General features: G+C 43.9%; 1 protein-coding gene across 3 annotated transcripts in view; it reads left to right on the top strand.

The window, feature by feature from the left end:
* Dtnbp1 (dystrobrevin binding protein 1) overlaps positions 1–20,411 on the top strand; it is a 94,155-nt gene extending 73,744 nt beyond the window's left edge. For 2 of the 3 annotated variants that reach the window (XM_060372401.1, XM_060372402.1), the window contains 3 exons: positions 7,901–8,056; positions 19,187–19,330; positions 20,047–20,411. In XM_060372401.1, the coding sequence (XP_060228384.1) occupies positions 7,901–8,056; positions 19,187–19,330; positions 20,047–20,285 (539 nt within the window). In that variant the 3' untranslated portion in view covers positions 20,286–20,411. The remainder of the gene's footprint in view (positions 1–7,900; positions 8,057–19,186; positions 19,331–20,046) is intronic. The other variant, XM_060372403.1, reaches the window with a different exon arrangement.
* The last annotated feature ends 45 nt before the right edge of the window (positions 20,412–20,456 follow it).

The following is a 20,456-nucleotide window of genomic DNA, read 5'->3' as shown; positions in this document are numbered from 1 at the left end:
GAGTGGAGGGTGCTCTCTCCTCATCCTCAGTGAGGGTGAACATGGTGGCCACTGAAGGTGGTTTTCTTTCTCTTTTTAGCTTCTCTCTGTCCCTCTTTCTCTGTCTCTCTCTTTCTCTCCCCACCCCATGTGTGTGGGTCCCCGTGTTCCCATCCATCTGTTCATTAGAACAAGTCTAAGAATCAATTAGCATGATATTCTTTTGATATTTTATACAGCATTTTGGTATATTTTTTTCTGTTATCATCACAGAAAAACATTTTCACCGAGAGACAACCTCACCCATTCACTCATTCAGTTGTTGTTCTTCTGCAGAAACTACAGCATCTTGATGCCACTGACCTCATTGCAGACCACCAAGACCTTCTGTTAGCCTTCTTGTAGCATGCTGAGCAGGTTAATAATTCGTGAGGCCTTCACACAGATTAAGTACCTTTCTCAGCTTTCCTTCAGTCCTAAGCCTTTTTTTTTTTTCTTTTTTTTTTTTTTTTTTTTGTAGTGGCTCTTTTCAGGGGAGGACGTGAATACCACTGAGCTACTCCTTGTCCTCCTTTAAGCTGAAACAGACAGAAAAGTGAAAGAACACCATCTATCTAATTTTCACTGTGTCTTGCTCTAATTTCAAAGATTCCAAATCCTTTCATGCTGAACTAGTATTCATAGAACTTTGTTAAAAAACCACACAGAATCTGGGATTAGTTTTTCTCTCCAATCAAAAATAAGTAAGACAGACTGTAGAGCTGGATGTGGTGATCACTTATTTGGGATTTGAGGACAGAGACTTCAGGGAAGGAGGGGTCTTTCTGACTGTCCAGTAGACCTTGCCTTTACATTATGTTTCTGTGGCATGTATTTTTGTAAAAGCCAAGATAATAGCCATTTCCTTCAGAGTAATTAATTTGTAGAAACGTACTAAGTGTTCCGGAAGGGCAGATAATAGAATAGTATTTCCTGTGGCCTGAGTTTTTAGAAAACTGCACTTCCGGGAGTCACTCATAGTCACTGCATTTGGTGAACAACTTTGGAGCTGCTTTGACTTCTTCATGGTGTATAGAAACTTTATTTATTCTGACTTGTAGATCTTGCCTCGTTTTCGACTACTGCATGGTAGGTAAAGACCTTCCTTTTACAGCTATATGCATAAAACTTAGAATAAGTACCATTTAGTACTAGAGAGGTGTGTACAAGGCTGCGTGTGCTTTCCAAGTAGGGTAACACTCCGTAAGAAGTCATTTAACCTTTTTGAGAGAGTGTTAACTTGCGCTGGGGAATAGCTTACTGATAGAGCTTGCCTGGTATGTGTTAGTGCCTGGGGTCCTTGCCAGTATCATAAAAGATAAATGAATAAAATAAAAGCATTAATTCCAGTATTTTAGATTGTTCTTTCCCAGTTACCATATAAAACTTTTAAATGCTACTGAAATGTAAGGTTTGGAAGTTGCTGTTTTTAAAATGTATGAAATATACTTCTATTCCAGGAAAATCTTTTCTGGCATCTCTCAGTTCACATCTTGTGTTAGGGCAGGAAAGCAGGAGAGACTTTAGGAACAGTCGAGCATCATATTGGAGGAGTTGTGGTAGGAAGGGAATGCAGTATCATTAGATAACCACACTACAGCAGAGACTTTTCAACTAGAATAAAATCTTGTATGTCTTTTTATCTAAAAAAGTTTTCAGTGTCTAGACAAAGTTTTAGTATAGTTAAATATGTTCAACAGGCTCAGAGGTGAGAAACAGTGAAGTAGGACAGAGTTACAGCCAGGGACATTTATAAAATAAAGAAACAGCAGCTGCTGAAGACACGAGGAAGCTGGAACTTGGTACCATGGGAATGGAAAAGGAGAGGACTCTGAGCACCAGTATGGTATCACTCATCCGACCATGGCTGTACAGTGGGATGGCCTCTCTGCAGTACATTTTGGCCGTTTGTTACCATACAACCCAGAAGATGTACTGTTGGACATTTGTTTTAGAAATCACTTATTTTCACACAGAAACCTGTACAAATGTTTATAGCAGCTTTATTCATAATAGCCCAAGCTGGAATTCACCCATCCATCCTTGGGCACACCAATTACTATGAATTCCCACAGAAACATGAGGAACATGTTTTTTAGCATATGGAGCAGTGTAGACAAGCCCAAGATAGCAGGCTGAGTGAGAAAAGCCATGTAGGATTCTGTTGATGTGGCATTTATGAGACACTGGACATACAGACTTGGAGGACAGATCAGCACTTGAGGAAGGGTGATATTGATTATAAAGAGCAGCATGGAGAGTCTGGTTGTGCAGTGGAGTATCTGGACAGAGGCCACACAGGCTGTGAGGCGGTGAACCTGCACAGAGCTGCCCATGCGCAAATGGAGTACACTGCACAGTGGGTATGTGAGCAAGCTCTGTGTGTTGTGCTGTCAGATTCTTGGCTTTGATATCATGCCATAGTTATATGAAACTTGAGCCTTAGGAGAGGCCCAGGGTCTGTGTAGTCTGCCTGTGACATTAGACCTTTAATCCAGTTCACGACCATGCCAAAGTTTCCATCACTCAAGATATGTATTTTTTTTTTTTTTTTTTTTTGCCAGCATGCTATTAATCTGAAATTATTTCAAAGTGAAAGCGTTAGAAGCTGAATGTTATGAGTGGAAAGGGGTAAAGCTAGTACAGTCCGCAGAGAGAAAGCAGTTTCTCAAGGACTTGGCCTTGTTACATGGGCTTCCCCACTCCTTAGAGGTCAGGCCTAGGGGCTCATGGCGATGGGCAGATACTCGTCCATGGAGCTGCACCCTTTCTTATTATTCATGCTCTCTACTGGTCAACAAATGTCTACTCCACACAAACACTGTGGATGCATCTAGAAACTATTAAGTGCAGAGCCTGAAATCATTAGCTGCGCTCACCTTTTTATCTTGACAGCTATTTGGTTGAGTTTTTTCATCCAAAAAAAAAAAAAAGAGTTTTGGAAAGACTTGTGTATAAAAATTCAGAGAGGTTTCACAGTTCTCCATGATTCTGTTACATAGACTGTAATTTTCTGAAACTCACATTTCCTGACACAGTATTGAGAACATTAGATTGTAGTTATTTCAGATTTTTAAAAATAATTCTTAAGCTAGGTAGTGGTCGTGATGGCAGCAGCGGCAGCACACACCTTTCATTCTACCACTCAAGAGGAAGAGGTAGGCCAAGCTCTGTGAGTTTGAAGCCAGCCTGGTCTACAGAGTTAAGTTTCAGGATAGCCAGAGCTACACAGAAAAACCTTGTCTAAGAAAAAAAAAAAAAATTAAACCTCAGTCTTCTTTATTTTGAATGAAAAATTACTAAAATTTCTTCTCAACTCATATTTAATTCAGTGTTTATTACTTTTCTTTTTTACAGTCTAGATTAAAGTGTTCCCATTTTTGCCCCATCTGTTATCAGCACCTCACTGTCTTTTTTTTTTTTTTTTTTTCAATGCAGTTTATTCAGGAACATTGAACAATCCTCGGACCCCGGGGAAAGCCAGCCCACAGCTTAAATAGCCTCTGGGTAGCCAACCCAGGCGTGCCACGGGGGCAATGCAGATAGGTCCACATACATGGAAGCAAGCCAGATCCTCGGCCTTAGCCAAATGTGGAGTTGTTCGTGACAGAGAGCACTCACCATCGGGAAGGTGGAAGGCGGAAACCAGCTCCATCTTTAAGGCATAGCATTCCGCAGCTCTCTACAGTTCCCCCTTTTTGTTTTAGACGCATCAGGCAAGAGTAGAGGTCTGATCTCTGATATTAGAAATAAATTGGGACTTTGTACAGATGTTCATTTAGGTGTCATCCACCCAAAGAGCATCGGACCCGTCCGATACCTTTACAGCCATTGAAGCAAGACATTCTCCCCAAGCATGGTTGGATACCATAAAAAGCTAAAATGATACGCTCAGGATGCGAGGCTAAGCACTGCACTCAGGGTCAGCCGCTTTGGACCCAGAGAAGAGCATGTCTGATTGCATGCGGGTTGATGCCCCAGGTCCCGCCTCTGAGAAAAAGGTATCGGACGGGTCCGATGCTCACTGTCTTTTGTCCCAAGGGCTATTAAAGGTGCTGGACAGCAGAATGGAGTGGGGCTGCTCCTGAAAGGAGCATGGTGGGTTAGTTTTTGTAAATTTTATACACATCTGTCCCACCTGTGACTTGCTGATGACATCTGAAGTGCTGATGTAATCCTAGTGTGTTCAGGGTAACTGCCCATCTGAAATGGCTTGCTGCTAAGGTGGCCAAAGCCCAGTTGTAAGCATGCCTTGGTAATGGAGCTGGAGGACCACTTCAGACTTGTGGTGAAAAAACTACTCAATCTTTTTCTGTGTTTTTTTCTTTTTGAAGATTTTTTTTTTTTTTTTAATCCTGTTTGGTGTGGCCCACCAGTCCTAGGTAAGCCGCATGTGCCCCCGGTAGCTATGAATGCAGCCTGACACTCAGAACTCTGTAAGTTTGGGGAGGGTTTGGGGAGAAGGGGTGATCTGATTGCATGGTTTTCAGGCTTGAATTTTGTAGGTGACAACATCTGGACATAGCTACAAGCTTAAGTCTCGGTGTTGACTTGGCTTCCCCAGAACAACAGATAGCCAGGGTCATTTTTCCTTCGGGGAGGTTCTGTAACCGGGATTTTTACCCGGATTGTTTTGGTTTGTTAGCTTGAGGTACTCTTTGACTCATTTTTCTTTCAGGTTTCTCATCTGTGTTGCTTTTCGACGTAACACAACGGAGGGTGTCAGGTCCATCTGTGAAAAGAACACATGCACCTGTGCAGCAGAGGGCAATACTTGTCTCCCTGGCAGCTTAGCAATTATGGATTTTTTTTTTTAAGTCATTTTAAGTTCCATAGCCCAAACTCTCCTCAGACCCACCCTGGAGTGATTGAGACAGGATTGGATTTCCTCTCAACGTAAAGAATTAAGATGAAAATCCCTAAGAGCAGTAATTCAGACCCTAGTAGTAGTCCTAAGAAAATGAAACACCTTCACACCTTTATACAGATGATCTTGACTCAGTTAAAATACAATATTCTTTAAGTAAATCCCTTTTGGTAATTTTTTAAATTAATTTATTTTTTTTATAAATTACACTTTATTCACTTTGTATACCAGCTGTAGCCCCCCCTTATTCCTTCCCAATCCCACCCTTCCTCCCTCATCTCCTCCCATGCCCTCCCCAAGTCCACTGATAGAGGAGGTCCTCCTCCCTTCCCTCTGACCCTAGCCTATCAGGTCTCATTAGGATCGGCTGCATTGTCTTCCTCTGTAGTCTGGTAAGGCTGCTCCCCATCAGGGGGAAGTGATCAAAGAGCCAGCCCTGAGTTCATGTCAGAGATAGTCCCTGTTCCCAACACTAGGGAACCCACTTGGAGACTGAGCTGCCATGGGCTACATCTGAGCAGGGATTCTAGGTTATCTCCAGGCATGGTCCTTGTTTGGAGTATCAGTTTCAGAAAAGACCCCTGGGCCCAGATATTTTGGTTCTGTTGCTCTCCTTGTAGAGCTCCTGTCCCCTCCAGGTCTTTCATCTCTCCCTTCTTTCATAAGATTCCCTGAATTCTGCCCAAAGTTTGGCTATGAGTCTTAGCATCTGCTTTGATACCTTGCTGGGTAGAGTCTTTCAGAGGCCTGTTATGGTAGGACCCTGTTTTCTCCCTTTTCCGATGTCCATCCATTTGCCTTTCTGAGTGAGGATTGATCATCTTACCCAGGGTCCTCCTTCTTACTTAGCTTCTTTAGGTGTACAGATTTTAGTATGTTTATCCAATCATCTTGAGTGAGGTATTCCTTTTGATAATTTCTAAATTGATCTTTGATTTCAGACAACTTATTTTGGAAAACCTTTAAACCAGTTTGAGCTATGAAGTGTTTGAAGCATGCTATTATGTTTTAGAGCTGAATTACACTAATGCACTTGGCAGTTGTCAAGTGTTTAGCAGACATGTTGACTGTTGAAGCAAGACAGGTGAATAGGTGTCCTGTTCATGCAACCTTCGAATGCACGACTTTTCTCAGATGTATTGAAGACACTGAAACGTGATGAGTTCCGAAGCCTGAGGAGGGCTGAGAGAATGATGTTAGTGCTGTACTTGGTTCTGGTTCTTGGTAATGTTTGTCCGTCAGTGTCTGTGGAAAAGGGAGGGAATGAATGAATACCTGATGTAGCTTGGGAATTCCTATCCCTGTGCCTCTATCTTCCCAATGCTAGGATTATAGTCCTGCCCACCATGTGTGACAACTTCTGTTTTGAGAGTCTGTTACTGACATCATGTTGCCTGTTAATATTAGCTGTTCTTGGCCAGTGTCGTATTGCTGATGGTTCATATCTGCCATTCTTGAACCCTGACGACAACCTTAAGAAATTAGTATGTTTACCTCGCCGAGATAGATGATAAAGCGGCAGCTTGGAACGATTAAACTACTTATAACTGGCAGTAGATTTTTACCTGGGGTTCTGGGGAAAACGCAAGGATTTCAGTACAGGTAGGATGTGTGATAGGCTGGAGAGAAGCCAGGGAGTGTGGGAAGCAGTGGATGGCCAATAAGGGAAGGGAAGCCTTTTTGAAGGGGTTGCCAGGGTGGCCAAGGTCTTGGAAGTCTTCATAGTGTATCCCAGAGTCATCTACTCAGAGGATGTTTGCTTTCCTGTCTCTGGTTGCTAACGTTAGTTACATAGTCTACATGCTCCTGGCATGTAGGTAGATTAGAATATGAATATTCTAAGTACTAGACACTATATTCTTGGTGTGAGATCAAAAATAAAGTCCATTACTGAGTTTTAAGTTCTGTCATTAATAGAGGATGCCGTGCTCAGGAGTTACGGTGAAGGTAATGGAGCAGTAGGGGACAAAGGCAGTTTTTAGATCCATTGTATCGTGTGCTGTTTGTTCTCTTTAAAATCACTTACTTACACCATGTTGTCTCTGTGCATGTGAGTAAAAGTCTTACAATTGTCAAATGGGACCAGCATCCACCCCTAAGTTTTGTTTTGTTTTTCCTTCTGAGAGGAGGCTCACTTCTGGAAGCTCAGTGCTTTAGTTAGGCTGACTGGCATCAACTCCCGGAACCTGCCTTTCTCCACTCTTGGCAGTGCTGCAGTACACAAATGTCCCAGCATGCCCAGCTGCTTACACAGGTGCTGGGAATCCAGCCTCAGGTCCTCACACTTACGTATAAGCACTTTACCACTGAGCTGCCTCGTCCACACTGCTAACCTTATTTTTTAAAAATTGAAACTCTGTGCTCAGAAAACACTCCTTCTCTTACAATTCTCACCATCTTTCATTCTACCCTGTCTGGATGTCTTCTCCAGGTGCTTTATTTTAGTGTTGTCACACAGGAGTTTGTCTTATTGGGCCTTGCTCATTTACTGAATGAACCACAGTTCATTGTGGTGGAGCATGTGTCCAAATTTCCTTTCTCTTTCAGGCTGAATGACAATCCATGTTTGTGTTCTTAGAGCAAAGAGTGAAATGTGGGTACAGCCCTCCAGGAACTCAGGTTTTTACCTGCGTTATTGTATTTACAAATCCGCCTCAAAATTGAACACAGACTGTGGAAATGGCTCTGTGTTTAAGAGCGCTTGGGGTCTCAGTTCCTAGCCCCCACCTTGGGTGGCTCACAGCTGCCTGTATGGTTAATGCCAGGGGATTCAGCACCCTCTTCTCTGTGTGGCTCTGCACAGACACGTAAATAATTATTTAAAAAAAAAAAAACACACAAAACAAATGATTAGGTAGAACCAATCTGGATGCAAAAAGAGCTTCTTAAGGTGAGTCACCTGAGAAGACGGCAGTGACTGGTGAGCAGCTAGTCCCTGCCACGGCAGAGCAGGCAGTCCGTGTCACCTCCTGTCAAGTCCCTTCTGCAGCTCTCACCCCTACTCTGCTTTCTCAGCTGAACTAGATGCAGAGCACACACAGAAGGTCCTGGAAATGGAGCACACCCAGCAGCTGAAGTTGAAGGAACGGCAGAAGTTCTTTGAGGAAGCCTTCCAGCAGGACATGGAACAGTACCTGTCCACGGGTTACCTGCAGATCGCAGAGAGACGAGGTGAGCTGGGGCAGTCCAGGCCAGGCTGCCTAGGACATGGTGGTTAGATCTCGAAACCAAAGTGACTGCTGTGGTCGTGCCTAGATGCCTTTTTCTCCCTTTAGTTCTAGATTCGGGTTGGAAAATTAAAAATAACTTCATACAACTAAAAACAAAATTATGCTCATATAGAATTTTGAAAAGGATTTTGTTATTTTATGGCGTTCAGGATCTAACCAGGGCCTCAAACATGCTAGGCAAGTATTCATCTGAGCCAGGAGGAAAAAAAAAATTTTAAGTTAAAAAATTACCTATGATTATAGTGTCCTTTCCTGTCTATTGAATTTATGTCTCTGGAATCAAACTCAACCTCTTTGTGGCTGACTTTTAAAATATTACTAGAGAGCTTTCTCCCGATTAAAAATTCTTTGAGGTGCTAGAGCTGGAGTCATTGGTCGAATGAATGGTTTGCATGCCTGAGGCTTCTCGGGTTAACCACAAGGTTGAAAAAAATAGAAAATGTATTTTAAAGGCTGATTGTCTTTATCAGACCATACCACACAGAAGTTAGCCTTTGGTATTTGGTTCCAAGACCTCTTCCATGGAGACCAAAATCCATAGATATACAAATTCCTTATAAAAAAATGGCATACTGTATATAACCTGTGGCATCCCCCAAGCACTGTCCAGTGACTTCATGTCCCCTAGACTTCCTACAGTGTCATGCCATGTTCATAGTTAGCTTGTACTGTTTAGAGAATAATGGTACATGTTTATTACACATACAGCTATCACAGACCTATGTTTGTTCTCCACCCACAGTTGTGGAGGGCCACCTCTATTCTAATAACTTCTGTAGTTGAATTAGTTTTTTCAGGAACAGCATCTGTATTCATAAATGAACACCTTGGGATAAAGTGAAGACACTGGGGGGCTCGCTCTTGTGTCTCCTGAGGAACTATCTCCTCTGGAGGTACAGCTGGGGTGGATAGGGCAGCTGTGTTTTCCCTCTGGCAGGAGCTATGTAATCTTCCACAGCAACATATAGGCAAGTTGAGGCTTCCCCGTCACCTCCTGTCACATCTCCATGCTCTCCTTTTCTGCTTTTCCAGCTTTCCCAGTCCTGTGCCTCCTCACTTACCTATCACTTCTTTGTTCCTTATCGTCCAGTTGTCCTGACCTCTAGGTTTGGACAGATCTCCTGGGAGATGCCCTGCTCTGCCTGATGCCTGGATCCTTGCTCCAGGTTAGGTTTCAAGTTGTTGAGGATCTCTGCTGATTGACCGATTAAGGCCCAGGAGCTAGAGCTTCCTACCCCTTAGACTCACCTCTCTGATGTTCAAGTGGACTGAGAATGAGGTGAAGGTTTTTGCCAGGTGAATGTTGATAGCCAGCTTTAGGAATGGTAGAAGGAACAGGTGAAAATTTGACCACGCTTGAGCTCAGTGCCCCAGGTACAGTTGGTTCTAACACAAAGCTACCAGCTGTGGGAGTCCCTTGTGGAACTCTGGCGGTGCTTTGAATAGGACATGCCTCTCATAGACACATGTGTTTGAATGCTTGGTCACCAGAAAGTGGCACTATTAAGAGGCTTGGCCTTGTTGGAATAGGTGTGGTCTTGTTGGAGGAAGTGTGTCACTAGGGGTCTTTGAGGTTTCAGATGCTCAAGCCAGGCCCAGTGTGGCACATAGTCTGTTCCCGCTGCCTTCAGATCCAGATATGAAAATCTACCGCTCCAGCACCATGTCTTTCTGCACATGCCATGCTTCCCACCATGACAGTAATAGACTAAAGCTGTGAACTGTAAGCCAGTCCTAATTAAATGCTTTCCATTATAAGAGTTGCTGTGCACATGGTGTCTCTCACAGCAAGCAAACCCTAAGACACTGATCATGTCCCTTCTTTATGTTCAGATGTGACCGCCTTTATAGTGCATGTGTGCAATACATGAACATGTGTTTTTTGGCTTCTAAACCTTTGTAGAGGCAGAGGACCAAGCTCAGTGCTATTTGCGTACCATGTACAAGGCCCTAGGTTCAAACTCCAGCACCATAATAAAACAATAGGAAGCTGGAGAGATGGATCAGAAGTTAAGAGCACTAGCTGCTCTTCCAAATGTCCTGAGTTCAAGTCCCAGCAACCACATGGTGGCTCACAACCATCTATAATGAGATCTGGTGCCCTCTTTTGGCCTGCAGGTGTGCATGCAGGCAGAACACTGTATACATACATACATACATACATACATACAGCTTTAAAAAAGCAATAAAACATGCTTTATGTGGAAGTAAGGTGTTAGCCTTATAGTTTGCTTAGAGGGTCCCTTTGCATCATCAGTACAATTTACTCAGTTCAAACTCAACTTATGTACTTAAATTTATCTATGTTGAACACATATAACCAATTCATTTAGTATGAATAGGAATACTTGTTCCCAAGTTATTATTAAAAAGAGTGCTGACATGGAGATTGCATTAGTTAGTCTCCTCTTCACAGGGGCAGAAACAGAGGAAGGAAGGATGGACACCAGCTTATAATTCAGAAGGACATCCTCTTGAGGACATCCCCTGGAGGGAAGAGGAGGCGTTGTAACAGGAGCTTAGTGATATGGGGGGGTGGGAATGGGAGTAGGCCTGGGCTTGCTTACGTTTAGGCAGATCAAGAAGCTGGTTTTTGTCTTGCTTTCCTTTCTCTGCTTTTCATTCACTGTAATTCCTCAGTGCAGGAGATGGGGCTACCCACTGTATGGTGGTCTTGCCACCTCAGTTAAACTTCTCTACACACACCCTTAGAGAGAAGGCCAGAGATGTGTTCATGAATCCAGTTTAACTGACCATTGAGATTAGCCTCTATAGACATCCTCATCTATCTCTGTGTACATTTTTGAGAGTAAATGTTGGGGTCCAGAAAAAGCTGCATAAACTGCTCAGACACCAATCTTAGTTAGATGTAGATGGTTTAATGAATACAACACCCCAAGACAGGGACACAGAAAGGAACTCGTGAGCCAAACTGTGACATTGATTGTCTTTCAAAGTTAGCTTGTAAAGGCAAAAACCACATGGGGGTATGGTGGGGAGAGTGGAACAGGGTACTCATGTCTGATTCAAGTTGTTTTTGCTAGTTAAACAAAGCAGTTCTAGCTAACCTTGAAGTGTGTGTGGCAGTTGGGGCTAGCTGTGTTGATGGTTGGGGAGTTTCTGAGTATGCTGAACATAAACATAGTTTTTAGTCAGCTTTACACAGAGAGCTTTTCCCTATATTAGCAACAAGCTGAGATGATGTGGCTGTTAGGCCTGAAATAAAAAATGGCTGTAGTTATGCTGTCTAAAAGGAGCAGGCCTTATCATAAACAACTGGGTCCCAGATTCTGGTCCTGAAGGTGTAGGTGAAGAAACCACGAGGTTGCATTATGAGCCAATTCCCATGGACACTCTAGCTCAAGGTAGCAGCTGAGGAACCTCACTTTGAGAACTGCTTCTTTTGGAGCAGTACTTATTTCATGTGGTGTGCTTACTTTAGATTTACTAGAGTTTGTCATTACTTCTCAGAATGTTTATGGCAGCTGGCAAGCTTCCCAGCTGTGTGGATTCTGTGTGACCTTTATCTTAGTGCTGCAGCCCCTCCACTCCCAATAATATGAAGTGATGTATTTAGGTTTCAATTTCTTAAATTGGGCATTTTTTAATTAAAATTTTTTTATTACAGTGTACTTTGATAATCCTCTTCCTCCTCCCAGATCCACCCACTTCCTAGCCACCACATTCCACTCCCTAGCCATGTGGGTGTGTGACCGTATCATAACGTACTTACGTAGTCCAACTTCAAAATTCCCTATAGTCTCTCAGTCTCAATAATGTTTAAAAGTCTCTTTGGACTTTTAAGTCCAAAGTCTGAGATTCATGGAAATCTCTAAACTGTAACCTCCTGTAAAATTGAAATCAAAATGCAGATCACACACTTCTAACATATAGTGGCACAGACTGTACATTGCAGTTCCGTCCTGGGAGGAAAGGAAGCATGAGAAAGTTCTAAACAAAAACAAGACAGAAAACCAGTAGGGCAAACTCTGAATTCTGCATCTCCATATCTGCTGTCAAAGTGCTCTTCAGAACTCCGGCCTCTAGCTGTGTTGACTACAGCATACTTCTCTCTCTTGGCCTGGTTCCATACCCTGTTAGCAGCTCTCCTTGGCAAGTATCCCACAACTCTGCTATCACTAACATCTTAGGGTCCCCAAGGCAATCCAGGCTTCACCTTCACAGCTTCCTGCCATGGCCTTGCTGTGCTTCCATGCAGGGACTCCTCTGCACACACCTGGCTTCAGCAGCTTTTCTTTATTATGGAGGAAGATTCTACAACCCCTTTCCTTATTGATTCTAAAGCCAGAACCACATCGCTGAAGCTGACAAGTTCTTCTGATTGCTGAGGCTACATCCTGGGTCCCTCTTTGACTTGCACTTGCATATGTTTTCCATTGTTAATGGTTTCCTTTGCTGCTTAAGCTTTTCTTAAATTCCTTTTTCACAAGTTGGAAGCTTAGCTTGGTGCAAGTCTTGAGGTCACTACTACCTTTTTCCATTTAGCATCAGGCATTTGCTGAAACTTTTTATCTTCTTGAGCACTGGACTTTGCTCAGCATTACATTTGGTGCTTCTTTGCTCCTTGAGGTAGTTTGAATAAAATTGACCCCCATAGACTCATATGTTTGAATGATTGGTCCATAGGAAGTGGTAATATTAGGTGTGAACTGTTGGAGTAGTTGTGGCCTTGTTGGAAGAAGTGTGTCACTGTGGGGATGGGCTTTGAGGTCTCATATGCTCAAGCTGCACCCAGTGTGGTTCACAGTCTCTTGATACCTGCAGATCAATATGTAGAACTCTGAGCTCCTTCTCTGCCTTCATGCTGCCCTGCTTCTCACTGTAATGATAATGGACTGCACCTCTGAAACTGTAAGCTAACCCTAATTAATTTTTTTAAGTAAGAGTTGCCATGTCATAGTGTCTCTTGACAGCAATAGAAACTCAACTAAGGGCTGGAGAGATGGCTCAGAGGTTAAGAGCACTGGCTGCTCTTCCAAAGGTCCTGAGTTCAATTCCCAGCAACCACATGGTGGCTCACAACCATCTATAGTAAGGTCTGGTGCTCACTTCTGGTGGTGCGGGTGTACATGCAGGCAGAATAATGTGTACATAATTAATGTTAAAAAACCAAAGCAAACCCAACTAAGATGCTCCTCAAATTCTGTATTTCATTTTGCCCTATTTGCTCTTTTCATTGAAGATATGCTTAATGCCAATCACTAATAACTACACAGTCAATACGAGGCTCTCTCGAAGTCTCCTCTGCCAATGCTATTAATCAAAAACTGTTTAATTTAGCCTCTGGAAAGAATTTTTAGGGCAAGGGCAAAGGCAGGCACATTCTTTGTTAAAGTATCACAAGAATAGCCTTTAGGCCAGCTGATAATATTTTCTCCTTCAGAAACCTTTTGAGTTGGGCCCCTGCAGTTCACATCTCCCTCAGCATTATTCTCTTTGTTCCTACTAGGGTGGCCCAGAAGCCCTGCTTAAAGGGTTCAACTGTTTTCCTGATCCAAAGTCTACTAACAAATAGCATGGTCACGCCTGTCATGGCAGTACCCCACTCCCTGAGACCAACTTCTGTCTGTTGCTGTTTTATTGTTATGAAGAGACACCGTGACCATGCTAACTCTTATAAAAGAAAGCCATTAATTGAGGGCTTGTTTCAGTTTCAGAGGGTTAGTCCATTATCATGGTGGTGGGGAGTGTAGGTGCAGGTAGGTGCTGAGCTGCAGTTAAGAACTTTATCCTGATTTGTAGACAGAGAGACAAAGACTGGGCTTTTGAGATCTCCAAGCCCACCCCCAGTGACATACCTCTTCAACAAGACTACACCTCCTTCAGCAATGCCATACTTCCTCCTCCTTTCCAAGGAGCTCACCAGCTGGGGACTAAACCTACAAACCCTTGATCCTGTGAGGACCAGTAGCACTCAAACCACACCAACACCCAACTTCATGATTCTCTCTCCTCCTTTCTTCCTTCTCTTTCTCTCACTGATTAAAAAGAAATATCAAACAAAACCAATATGACAAAGCAATTCCAAAACAAGTGTACACACACACACACACACACACACACACACACACACACCCTGGAGTAATTTTGTGTTGGCCAAATACTCCTGGACATGAGGCATGTCCTGGAGTGTACGTTGATATACCAAATGACACTGCAGAAAACCCCTTTCCAAGCAGGTATCAATTACAAATAGCCTCTTGGTTAGAAGTGGACCTTTGTGCCTGCTTCCTCTCTCTATGCAGGGGTTTTGTCTGGGTTGAAGTTGTTCAAATCTTGTGCATTTTGACACAGTCTCTCTCTAGGAGTTCTCTGTGTATTAGTTCCAGAACTGAAGAGTGCTGTTCCCTTGGATCAACCACAACCTCTGGCTCTTAACAATTGTCGGCCTCTTCATCCACATAGATCTTTTTAATTGAAGAAAAATTTTTAATTCACTCTACATCCTTGTTGTAGCCTCATCCCTCCTTCCCTTCCAGTCTCACCCCTTCCCCTCTCCCCTTAAGAAAAGGGGAGCTCCCTTTCCATCCAGCCCTGCTCATCCTGTTTGATCAGGACTGAGCATGTCCTCTTCCCCTGTGGCCTGGCAAAGCAGTCCCACCAGGAGAAAGTGATGTAAAAGCTGGCAAGTGAGTCCATGTCCGATGCAGTTCCCACTTCCCTTACTAGAGGACCCACTTGAAGCCTAAGCTGCCCATCGGCTGCATCTTTGTAGGGGCCTAGGTCCAGTTCATGCATGGTCCTTGGTTGATGCTTCAGTCTCAGGAAGCCCCTCTGGGCCCTGGTTATGTTTTTTTTTCTGGTGGAGCTCCTATCATCTCCAAGTCCCTCTTTCCTCCCACTTTTCCAGAAGATTCCCTACATATCACTCAATGTTTGGCTGTGAGTCTCAGCATCTGTTTTGAGGCGCTGCTGGGTAGCGCCTCTCAGAGGACAGCTCTGTCAAGTTTCTGTCTACAAGTTTAGCAGAGCTTCATTCATAGTGTCAGGGGTTGGCACTCTCCCTTAGGGTGGGTCTCTGGTTGGGTGAGGCATGGGTTGGGCATTCTCTCAATCTCTGCTCTTCTCTGCTGTCTTTATCCCTGCACATCTTGTAGGCAGGGTAAATTTTGGGTCAAAGTTTATGTGGGTGTGTTGACATTCCCTTCCCTCTGCTAGGAGACTAGGTAGTTGGTGTCCTCTTCGCTCTCTGCTAGTAGGAGTCTCTGCTTGAGTCCCCCTCATATCCTCCCAGGAGCCTACCCTGTCAGAGAGATAACCCCACTGTTTCTCTTTTCTTCACAGTCCTGTCCTCTCGCCCTTGCTCTCCCCAGATCTGAACTCTCTGGGCCCCCATCTCCTACCTTGTTCCCTCTCTTCAGCCACTACTTCTGTCTGTCCTGTCTCCCTTTCCAAGTGATATGTATGCATCCTACCTTGGATCCTGTATGTTACTTATCTTCTTTGGGTCTGTGCCTCATAGTATGCTTATCCTATACTATGCGGCTAATATCCACTTATAAGCGAGTACATACTATATGTGTCTTTCTGGGTTTGGGTTACCTAACTCGGGATGATCTTTTCTAGTTCCATCCATTTGCCTGCAAATTCCATTAATTCCATTATTTCTTTGTTTTTAGTAGCTGAATAGTATTCCATTGTGTACATGTGCTATAGTTTATTCATTCTTCAGTTGAGGGACATGTAAGTTGTTTCCAGATTCTGGCCATTGTGAATAAAGCTGCTATGAACGTGGTTGAGCAAGTGTCCTTGTTGTATGCTGGAGCGTCTTTTGGGTATATATCCAGGAGAGGTATAGCTGAGTCTTGAGATCTCTAAATCTTGAGGAGGATTTGATGAAGATACCCAATTGGGACTGAATGCGCCAAAGTCAGTCAGTCTGTCTATCTCTCTGTACATTGTAGGTTTGTAGGTTGTGAATCATTGTGTTAGCACCCCAAAGTCAGTCAGTCTGTCTATCTCTCTGTACATTGTAGGTTTGTAGGTTGTGAATCATTGTGTTAGCACCCATCTACTGCAAGAAGTACGTTCTCTGAGAGGACTAAGTGAGGCACTGATCTGTGGGTATATCTGTATTAGGAGTAATTTTATTGCTCTGCTCTGTTAGCATAATAGTAATAGTTTCCCCTAGGCCTGTGACCTGTCTAGTCCCAGACTTGGGGCTACTTTAGCAGTGATAAGAAATTTGCCTTGAGTCTATTTTTTAAACAGTGGTAGTTACTCCTGTAACATTTGTTGTCACTATTGTACTGGTACATCTTGCAGACAGGTCACTGGGTTATAGCTAATACCAATTACTGCTCCTCCTCCTGTAGCTGATTTAGAGACTTTTTTGTTACTGTAATAAGAGGCCCGGACCAAGCGAACACACAGAAATTTATTTGGGGCTTACAGTTTAATAGGGTTAGAGTCCATGCCATCATTGGCAGAGAGCATGGCAGTGTGCGGTAAGCATGGTACTGGAGCATCTGGAGCCCCAAGCATGAGGCAGAAAGACACAGATAGGCACACACACAACTGGGAGTGGAATTAGATTTGTGAAACCTCAAAGTCCACCCCAGTGACACGCCACCTCCAACCCCACCACACCTTCTAACCCTTCCAAATGCTTTCACCAACTGGGAACAACTTTTCAAATATGTAAGCCTAGGGGATACCGCTCTCATTCAAACCACCACACATACAAGTACCTTCCAGCACCGTGAATACTGAGTCAGGAGCGGTGAAGATTCTAGTTGGCGTCAGCTTGATTTCAATTCACGATGATGTTAGAGCCTTACCATCAAGCTGTTGAAGGTAACCTTTGACAGTTAGTTGTTCATTGTACTCTTAACTGTCTTGGTTTTCAGAGTTCAGGTGTTGACTTTCACAGTTCTGATACACAGTATTACTCAAGGTGACTGGCTTGGGCAGCCTTATGTTTGTGTGTTTTTGTACAAGCTTAAAAGCTTGTACAGGTTAGGACACTCCACTGTGGTTTTCCTAGAGTTAAAGTTCAGTAAGTAGTGGTCCGATTACTGTTGAACTCCCTGTTTCAAACAGTCCAGTGTCAACAGAGGCAAAAGCACCCTGATGAGTCTTGGTGTAAGCTAGACCCAGCCAACTCACCCCCATTACCACATTTGTTCCTGTTTCAAGTTCTTCAATATACTTACTCTGAAGTTTGATTAAAATTATGTTTCTAAAACTTACAACTGACCAATTTTTGGAATTCAGCATTGGATGGAGCACATCACTCTCCTTGTTTATCCTGAGTGGATGAGCAAACCCTAGACACTATATGGGACCACTGGCTGGTCTGTCCTAGTGTTTTATGGTTTCCATGACAAGTGTGCCAAATCAAACACTTTTGGCAAAGAACAGTCTTTGTAGCCAGGTGCTTCTAGCACTCAGGAGGCTTGGCAGGAAAGCTGGACATTCCTTGGGCGTCCTTTTCAGAGACAAGGCCTTGCTGTGTAGCCCTGGGTAGTAGCCTGGAACTCATTGGAACCAGGCTGACCTCATTCTTAAGACATCTGCCTGTTTCTACCTACTGAGTATTGGGATTAAAGGCACCAAGGGCACCTATTTTCTACCTGAAATATAGGCTTGATTTTCTTCATTCTCTAGTAAGGCATCCAAAGCTAAGACTTTCCTATTGGGATATCACTTGAGCTGAATTTGACAACTTTTGATATTTAACACATATTTTATTTTTCATTAGTTTATTTGACATAAATTAGGTGAAAGTTTATAGTAAGTTAGGACAGTTATGTCAGTCATCAAAGAGGTAGGTACATTGGCATCCCTCCAGAAGGATGGGTGTGACTTATACAGCTGTGAGTTAAGTTCTGAAGACACATACACAATTCCAGTGATTTGGAGGCTGAGGTAGGAGAATCACATAATTGGGGAAGAGAGGATTCTTAGGTGGGATTTGATAAATAGCCCTAGCTGGCATGGAACTCACGGTCTTGTCTCAGCCTCCCCTGTGCTGGGACTGAAGGTGAGAGACACCAGGCTAGGTTTAGTTCATTCCTTGTGGTGATTGTCTTGGCCTCTCCTGAACGTCCAACATTCAGGCTGAGGTCCTGGCTGAGGTCAAAGCCACAGACCAGAAGAGACGGCTGAAACCATGGCATCCACTCATACCCTCAAGAATCCCACTAGAACACCAGTGCCTAAGGGGGTGCTACTCTTTCACCTACCCTTGTAGCTGTGACATTACTGCACTGGTTGCCCCTGTGACACCAGAAAGCTGTTCAAGTCCACCCTGCCCAAGCTAAGCCTGACTGGCTCAGAACAACATTGTCAGAACCACCTGTGTAACCTAGAGATAGAAATGTAGTGAACTTAGGTGCTTGTGTGCCTAAAGCTAATCCAACTTCTACTGAAGATCACAAAACTTTCAGTTGTTGGATTGTAGGCGCCCCTCCATCTTCATTTGTGGGAGTGACTATGTGCGCCCGTGCCACACTCTGGGGAGTATACTGAATTTATTCTCTACTGTGCTCTGCTCTCATCCTCAACTTGGGCAAAGTCTACATTTTGATGGTGAACTTAGTTATCTGCTTCATCCTCGAAGCCTCTCTGACACTGACTTCCCTGGTCCTTGTTATGCTTTCGTTTGTGCTGCCCCTCACTTTGTAAGGAGTCTCTGTCTGTGAAGGCCAAGGTTCATAATATATCCATCCAGAAACAACTTGCACCTTGGCTGGTGGTCCCAGTTCTAAGAGGCACCCTGCCTGTCTCCTGCAGCTGCTGAGCTTCTGTTCCCATTCTACCAGGAGGAAAGTGTCACTTGCAATTTTGGTTGCATTGACCTAGGAGGGAATTTTCTGACTTCCTACTGACCCATTAAAACAGCTCCTACCTACACCTACATTTTATAGGAACACCTGCAAACATGAGTTTGTGGACAAAGGTAATAAAAGATAACTTAGGACAGAGTAAAACTGTATTCTCATTTGGTGATGGCAAAAGCTGGGAGAAAATAGTGTGATTAGCCTAAGAGTGATGAAATGCACCATTTACCATGAAAAGCAAAAGGTACAATTTCTTTTATTCTCAGAGCCCATGGGCAGCATGTCATCCATGGAGGTGAATGTGGACATGCTGGAGCAGATGGACCTGATGGACATCTCTGACCAGGAGGCTCTAGATGTCTTCTTGAACTCTGGTGGAGAGGACAACATTGTGCTGTCCCCTGGTTTGGGTAAGTCATGACCAGACCATTATCAAATCTCTTCAACCCAACTTCTTCCATGAACCCATTTTTCATGTGTAGGAAGTAGTGAGGCAAATGAATGGAGGCTGCTCCAGTGAGCGGGCCCTCAAGGTGCAGAGATTGGGCTAGATTGGGAACATGTTAGCGTTCCTGTGTGGCTCGATGTTTTCTAAACTCTGCCCCTTAATGCAGCAGGCCTTCCTTACTCCAGGACTATGGACTCCCGATGAGGTCCTTTTGTTTGTAGAGCACTGCACAGCCAGTTTTTCAGCTGCTTTCATATACAGGAGGGAAGGGAAACTCTCAGGCCACAGTACTGAGAGACCAATTCCTCTGACCTGACCCTCCTCCTCTCAGCCCTCTACAGGGAGAGGAATGACTTAGTCAGTGACTGGTTATGTCTAAAAATCTTGATTCCTCGCAAAATTGGGGGTTGCTAAAGGCTGAATAATTCTTAGTTCATCCTAGCGCTGGAATATAGGAACTGACGGTGTAAAGGATCATCTAGGTTATCAAGGATTGGTGCATGACTTTCAGCATGTGCCCTTAGCTTTTTCTTAGTCTTTCCCAGTGTCACAGTACAGAATAGGTACTTGTTCACCTGTGACTCCCTGTGGGACAAGAGGCAGCCCTGTAGGGTGGCCTCAGACAGTTGTCCTCAATGGTAATCACCAATCGGAGGCTTTTTCTACTTTGTTCAATAGAGCTGGAATCCAACCCCTGTCAGAACGAAATGACTCTTCAGATTCCAAATCCCTCAGAACCAGCACTCCAGCCACCTGTCTCAACCTCTGCCTACACTGACCTGGACACTGTTGATGCCCCCCTCGTCCAGCCTGATGAAGAGGAGGTGCAGGTGGACACTGCCTTGGTCACATTACATACTGACAGAAAGTCCACCCCAGGTGTCAGTGATGACAGTGATTCAACTCAGGACATTTAAGTGACTTGTCGGCTGTGTGCAGCATCCTCCTGCAAGGCTGGGTGCTTAGAGGTTTTTGATTTTGCACAATTGCTAATGGTGTGTGAGAACCATTACAAGTGCTCACAATAAAGCTTATGGACTAAACACTGAGCTGCCGGTGAGTATTTGGGATTATAAGAAAGGCCTCTG

Source organism: Meriones unguiculatus, chromosome 19 (assembly GCF_030254825.1).
Source record: "Meriones unguiculatus strain TT.TT164.6M chromosome 19, Bangor_MerUng_6.1, whole genome shotgun sequence".
Taxonomy (NCBI): Eukaryota; Metazoa; Chordata; class Mammalia; order Rodentia; family Muridae; genus Meriones; species Meriones unguiculatus.
The sequence above is the reverse complement of the archived record's forward strand: the minus strand, read 5'-3'. Positions and strand labels throughout refer to the sequence as shown.